The 7500-nt window shown below is 41.5% G+C and overlaps 1 protein-coding gene across 1 annotated transcript in view; it reads left to right on the plus strand.

Annotated features, from left to right (window-relative positions):
- The window catches only part of wdr11 (WD repeat domain 11), a 65848-nt gene that overhangs the window by 38840 nt on the left and 19508 nt on the right, over positions 1-7500 (plus strand). Inside the window, exon 16 of the mRNA XM_031578885.2 lies at positions 6150-6297. Within this exon, the coding sequence (XP_031434745.1) occupies positions 6150-6297 (148 nt within the window). The remainder of the gene's footprint in view (positions 1-6149; positions 6298-7500) is intronic.

The raw sequence follows: 7500 nt of genomic DNA on the forward strand, positions 1-7500 counted from the left end.
AAAAACATCAATCATCGCTTCCTGTGTGGCGCTAGAGCGAGATGGACGCATAGTAGAGAGCTCCTCTAATCGGTTTTAGAAAAATACCTCCTATTAAAAAATATCAGAATTATATACACCTAAAATCCAATGTGAGAGGAGGGAAGATGCAAAAGAGTCAAAAGAACGACAAAAAGATGCCTAAAAAGTCAGGAAATGGGAAAGAAGGAGAAGAAGAAATGGCCACAAGTAGGAGTAACGAAGCTAGCATTAACAATGTGCTAGAAAGTCTGTCACAACTATCTAAAGAGCTGAAAGATTTCAAACAAGACATGAGAAAGGACCTAAGTGAATTTAAAAGCGATGTCACGAAGTCTATGAAGGATGACCTTGCCGAATTCAAAGCAGAAGTTCTGAGTGAGTTGCAGAGTCAGAATGCTAGCATTACGGAGGCGCAAACACGCATAGCCGACCTAGAGTCAGTCTGCCTGGAATTGAAAAACACGTTGATAACAGTGGTGAAACAAAGCACGGAGATGCGGGACAAGATAATTGATCTGGAGAGCCGCTCTAGACGAAATAACCTGCGAATCTATGGAATACCAGAAGGCAAAGAAGGAAAATCAGTCGCTCACTTTGTAAGTGAACTGCTCAAAAAACATCTCGGTCTGCCGCCTGGAGTTGAACTTCAGATACAGCGGGCGCACCGTGCACTGATCCCTAAGCCAACTGCGACAGCAACCCCTAGATCGATAATAGTGAACTTTCTTCAATTCCAAGTCAAAGAGTTGGTTCTTCAGAAAGCCTGGCAGACGAAGTTTGAGATCGATAGACAGCGAATTTACTTTGATAATGACTATGCAACTGACATCGTGAAGAAACGCAAAGCATACGGGCCGATCAAAACCATATTGAAGGAGAAGGGGATCCGTTTCCAGACGCCCTACACGAGGATGCGCGTCCACTGGGAAACTGGGCTACAGATCTACGGTAGTGCAGAAGAGGCGGCCGAGGACCTGAATAGACGAGGATACCAGGTCACTGTGGAGAAGACAAACACTGCAACGGTCGTTGAGGAACGGCTGAATGAGCTACTTCCATGGAAAAACACCACTTCAGACAGAGCAGCTCAACGTGCAAGGGAGAGACTCACAGAGTTTAGAAGGGACCATGACTGACGGACCAGGGAGATAAACGCTCAAAGAAAGAAGAAATCGGAAGCTCATTTTTGAAGAGACATAAAAGTAGAGGTATTATTTTGGTTATTAGATTACACATAAATCTACATTGAATTGGATTCCCATTCGAACTAAGTCTCGGTTATAATCTAGTTAGATTACATATCATTTTGAAGGCAAGGTTTCCACCTATTGCTAGCCTGCTCTTTTGTTGCTGTTTTTTTCCTTTCTTCCCCTTTTGATGCGAACTACAATTGATTCAGGGCGACATGCTGTATATAAAGACTAAAGACTCTAGCAAGTCTATCTTTCAAAACCGATTGAGGAAATGGCCTTAGCGCCGAATGTTGGACATTTCTAGTAGGAACGAGTATTTTCTCACCACTAGGGAGGGCCCCTACGAGCACGAGGCACCTTTCCCTCCTCCCACCAACAGGGAACATAGAGGATGGCTAAACTCATCCTTTTCTTTGGAAGTCACAATGTTTTATGTTCAATTTATGTTTCAGAGTTCACTTACTGTTATTGTTTTTATGTTAAGGTCTGGATTGCAGTATTACAACCACAGAAATGATAGAGAATAACATTAAGATACTGTCATTGAATGTTAATGGCCTTAATAATCCCATTAAGCGTAAAAAGGTAATGACCAAATTGAAAAAAGACAAAGCTCAAATTATATACCTACAGGAAACACACTTGTCTGGGCAGGAAAGTGAGAAACTTAAGAAGTTTGGCTATACCAATACATTTCATAGTTCCTTCCGTCAGGGTGGTAGAAGAGGAGTAATCATACTAATATCAAATTCAGTCAAATTTGAATGTATCAAAATAATTAGTGACAAAAAGGGAAGATTTATTATTGTAAAGGGAAAATTAGAGAATGAAATAGTGACACTGGTTAATGTTTATGCCCCACCTGACAGTGGAAAGCATTTCTTTAAATCTTTGCTCAACAACATAATATTGGAAGCAGAAGGAATATTAGTTTGTGGGGGCGACTTCAATATTGTGATGAATAATAAACTAGATACAACAAACAAAAAGAAAAAAGCCAACCAAGTCACTTCAATGGTCAAAACTACATTCAAAGAATTTGGTATAGCTGATCTCTGGAGGGAATTCCACCCCTCTAAGAGGGACTATACACACTACTCTGCCCCGCATGATAGCTATGCCAGAATTGACTACTTTTTTATTAACAAAAAGGACTTGTACAGAGTAAAGGAGTGTGAAATTGAAGGAGCTGATGTCTCTGACCACTGTACAGTGTATCTGAAAATCCAACTAAAACCACAAGAGAAAAGAAAATTGTGGAGACTAAATGTTGGCATTTTAAATGATAAAGTACTTGTCGAGGAAATAAAAGAAGAGATTAAAACATATCTAACTGAAAATGACAATGGAGAGGTTAGCCCTGTTATTTTGTGGGATGCTCTTAAAGCAGTCTTAAGAGGGAGGCTAATAGCTAAGACAGCGTCTATTAAAAAAGCTAAAGAGGAAACCTACAGGAGAGAAAAGGAGAAACTGACTGAGATTGAACATCTACATAAGAGAACAGGCGACCCTTCACTACTTCCTCAAATTAAAGAAGCTAGGAATAGTATAGATAAACTATTAAATATAGAAATTGAAAAGAAGACAAGATTCTTAAAACAATCTTATTATGAAGTGGGGCCTAAGGCCACTAGATTACTAGCAAAAAGATTAAAAAAACAACAGGCTGATAGGACGATCCATAAGATAAGGGATATAACCACAAATAAAATTACCTATGAGCCTAAGGAGATTGAAACTCATTTTAGGAACTATTATAAGAATCTCTATAGCCAACCTCCATCGGCTAATATTGAGCAAATTAAGGCATTTCTACAGACACTGGACTTGCCAGCAATTGGGGAGCAACAGAATGGTCTTTTGACTTCTCCAATTACAAGAGCAGAAATAGAAAAAGCAATGAGTAGACTAAAGGCAAATACATCTCCCGGCAGTGATGGTCTACCATCACAATGGTACAAAACATTCAATGAACAACTTGTACCACTACTTGAGGCATCTTTCAATCACACACTTGAGAATGGGGAATTACCTCCATCCTGGAAAGAAGCTGTGATATCAGTGATCTCTAAGGGAAATAACAATGAATCCTGCTCAGGTTACAGACCTATATCAATACTCAATGTAGATTATAAACTATATACCTCAATTATTACAAAAAGATTTGATCACTTTATGAATGACATTATAGATGAAGACCAGACAGGCTTTATTAAGGGTCGTCAAACCCATGATAATATAAGAAGAACACTACATATTCTTGAGCATGTTGGACACAACAACATCAGTGCAGCCTTAATAAGCCTTGACGCTGAAAAGGCTTTTGACTGTGTAAACTGGGAATTTCTTTATCAGGTCCTCAAAAAATTTGGATTGAACAAGAAGGCCATTCAATGCATTAAAACACTTTATCAAAAACCAACTGCAAGGATTAAAATTAATGGCAGCCTGACAGAGAGCATACAATTAGAGAGATCTACCAGGCAAGGTTGTTGCCTATCACCAACACTTTTTGCAATTTTTATAGAACCGCTGGCGCAAGCAATTAGACAGAATGAGGATCTTAAAGGTATTAAGGTTGGGAATGAAGACCACACCATTGGGCTTTTTGCTGATGATGTGATCTGCTACCTAAAAGACCCAGACACATGTCTTCCTGTACTAATTAACCAACTTGAGATCTTTGGTTTTTACTCTGGTTATAAGTTGAACTTGGCGAAAACTCAGATATTAACATTGAACTATTCCCCATCCAAAACTATACAACAAAACTACAAACTAAACTGGAAATCAACATCAATGAAATACCTTGGGGTAACTATAACAAGGGGGATGGATGACTTATATGAAGCCAATTTTGTTAAAATAGACAAAACTATCAAGAATGATATAAACAGGTGGGCTGTCCTGTCCCTGGACTTTAGTTCACGAATAGAGACCATAAAGATGAATATTCTCCCGCGACTCCTCTACCTCTTTCAGGCTCTTCCCATTGAGATACCTGAAAAACAATTTAGAGCATGGGACAAAATGATCTCAAGGTTCATATGGAATGGACAAAGACCGAGAATCAGATTTGAGACTCTTCAACTTGGGAAACATAAAGGGGGAATGGCGTTGCCAAACCTCAAGGGATATTTTCATGCTGCACAGATTAGACCTATAGTTTGCTGGTGTGATGAACGCTACGAGGCTAAATGGAAAAGCCTTGAACAATATGTACAAGGAAGGGAAATCCAAAGTCTCATTGGGGGTGGTAAGGACGCTAAAGATTTAATTAAACAGATGGACAGAATCACCCAATTTACATTCAAAGTGTGGTATGACACCACACGTAAATATAAATTAGAGGGTGATCTCAGACTACTTAGGTGGGCAGCCTATGACAAACAATTCATTCCAAACACACTTGACCAGAGATTCAAACAATGGATACCAAATGGAATAACAGCACTGTGTACAGTAACAAAAGATGGTAATTTCATGAGTTTTCAGCAGATGAAAGAAAAGTTTGCATTGTATAACCAGGATCACTTCAGATATTTGCAACTAAGGGACTACTTTGAGAGGGAGGTAAAACCAAATACAAACCAGGACAAAAATGGTGTAATTTCAATTGTAATAGGAACATACAACTCAGGGAGGTACAGAATAATATCTGCATTGTATCAGCAATTAATGGAGAGTAAAGGGAATTCAACCCTATATGTCAAGCAGAAATGGGAAAAAGAGTTGGGTGTGAATATTTCTGAGGATGATTGGCTGCATATATGGAGAACCCAGCAATCTACTGCATCATCACGTACATGGAGAGAACACTGTTGGAAGAATATAATAAGATTTTTTATCACTCCCAAACTTAGGAGCAAATTTGTATCAGTGTCCCAACCATGTTGGAGAGAATGTGGTGCTGTAAATGTGAATCATGCTCATGTCTTCTGGCTCTGCCCAGACATTGTTCAGTTTTGGGAAGATGTGCACTTGATTTTGGCCAACATCCTGGGTTACGAAGTACCTAATTCATGTATAGTACTGTATTTTGGTAATATGGCTGGAAATATTGTGGCAAGAACAGACAGATACTTGTTCAAAATCTTGATAGCGGCTTGCAAAAAAGCCATTACAAAAAGATGGTATAAACCAGGTCCCCCAACTCGAGATGAATGGCTGAAAATTGTGAGTGAGATGTATGTGATGCAACAACTAACACACAGATTAAGAGTACAGGCAGAACAATGTGAAGAGAAATGGGTGAAATGGACTCTATTTAAATGTCAATGACAGGTTGATGTTTGAAAACTGTATATGTCTCAGGATCACTTTGTGGAATCAATGCAATCCAGCATGTTCATGGTTGTTAAGTTTTTTGTTTTTGTACTATTTTCTGTCAGTTTTGTGTGTTTGTTTACTTTTCTGTTCCTCTGTATCTGTGAAAAAACTTTGTAAAAAATAAAGTGTCAAAAAAAAACATCAATCATCAATCTCCCTTAATTAGATGACATGTCAGTGTGATCAGCTCCACTACTAAATGTGTCCAGCGTGACACTTGACTCTCACATAGTCCCATGTTGAGGAAGGGGTTCCCTGCCCCACAGGAGAAGATCTAACACCTCTCTAATTAGGGCTGTGAAATGTCGTTTGATTGATTCATCACTTTTTTTAAATGTATCCAATTTAATATCGATCTGTAAAATTTCTGGGTCAAACTTTTAGGCTACCATGCATTTTTGATGTGGTTTTCTAGGCTAATTTCTGCGATGGTTAAATATAGAGGTGGGGGCCTGGGGATCTGGTCACCCTGCTTCAGATTTTTTCAGAAATGTCTCTAAATATGGAAAGCTGCTCTATAGTATTTCATGTCTCATTCCTATCGATACTGAATCGGAATCAAATCATGTCTTCCTCTTCTCTGCCCCCACCCATCCCCTTACCCAGCATGCTTCAGGACGCCGAGAGCAAGTCGGAGATGGGTCAGTCCATCTCGGCGCGGGAGCATTTTGTGTTCACCGACACCGACGGCCAGGTCTACCACATCACCGTGGAGGGCAACACCGTGAAGGATGGCGCTCGCATCCCCCCCGACGTAAGCGCCCCGCACCCGTCCCCAGCTCCTCCACACCTCCCCTGGCCTCCCCCCACCTATCACTCGCTCTATTACTGGCCGTGTGAGCCTTCATCATCCTCTCCTCTCCTCTCCTCTCCGTTGCCTAGCTCTGGTCTCATTGCTCCGTGTTCCTTCACTGGTCGTGTGAGCCTTCATCATCCTCTCCTCTCCTCTCCTCTCCTCTCCTCTCCTCTCCTCTCCGTTGCCTAGCTCTGGTCTCATTGCTCCGTGTTCCTTCACTGGTCGTGTGAGCCTTCATCATCCTCTCCTCTCCTCTCCTCTCCTCTCCTCTCCTCTCCTCTACGTTGCCTAGCTCTGGTCTCATTGCTCCGTGTTCTTCTCTGTCCCCCATCTCCGCTCCATTAGCTTGAGAGCCTTTTGTGAAGATGAGCTCTGTACACTCCTCAGTCATTTGGTCTAATCTCAGTCTTTATTAGGCTGTTTTTTCTTTGTAAAAGGCATACAGGATGTTTCCCTCCTCTCCCTTTCCTCTCTCTCTCTCTCTCTCCTTCAATCTGCAGTGGAGGGGCCATCATTGCTCTGACCTCAGCATTGCTGAAAGCTTGTGTAATTTTCTCTGTTTGTGAGTCAGACCCAGGGGAATGGCTGGCAGGGGAACAGAAATGGCATGGTGAGGGAGAAAAGAAGGAGGAGAGGGAGGGAGAGAGAGAGAGGGGGGGGGAGAGAGAGAGAGAGATAGAGGGAGGGAGAGAGAGAGAGGGGGGGGGGAGAGAGGGGGGGGGGGGGAGAGACAGAGAGAGGTTGTTTGAGGAGGATCGAGTCTGTGTTTGGTACTCCCCTTGTGTTGGGGTTATTGCTGATTCTACATTGTTTTGGGAAAGTCAGGAAGGGAGATGGACCCAGACGCCCCTCAAGTCTCATTAGTGTGTTTCAAACGGGTGTGTGTGTGTATTTTTGTGTGTGTTTGTGTGTGCATGTACGTGTGCGGGCACACACACACTTGTTTTTGTGTGTCTGTTTGCGTGTGTGCGTGTGGTGTTTATGTGTGTGGTGTTTTTGTGTGTGTGTGTGTGTGTGTGTGTGTGTGCGTGTGGTGTGTTTTTGTGTGTGTGTGTGTGGGTGTTTATGTGTCAGTACCAGAGACATGTATATCCCTGAGGAAGAGCCCATTACCACTCTCCATCTCCCTCGCACATACAGATACACACACACACTTTCACA

The sequence above is a fragment of the Clupea harengus genome, chromosome 13 (genome assembly GCF_900700415.2).
Source record: "Clupea harengus chromosome 13, Ch_v2.0.2, whole genome shotgun sequence".
NCBI lineage: Eukaryota > Metazoa > Chordata > Actinopteri > Clupeiformes > Clupeidae > Clupea > Clupea harengus.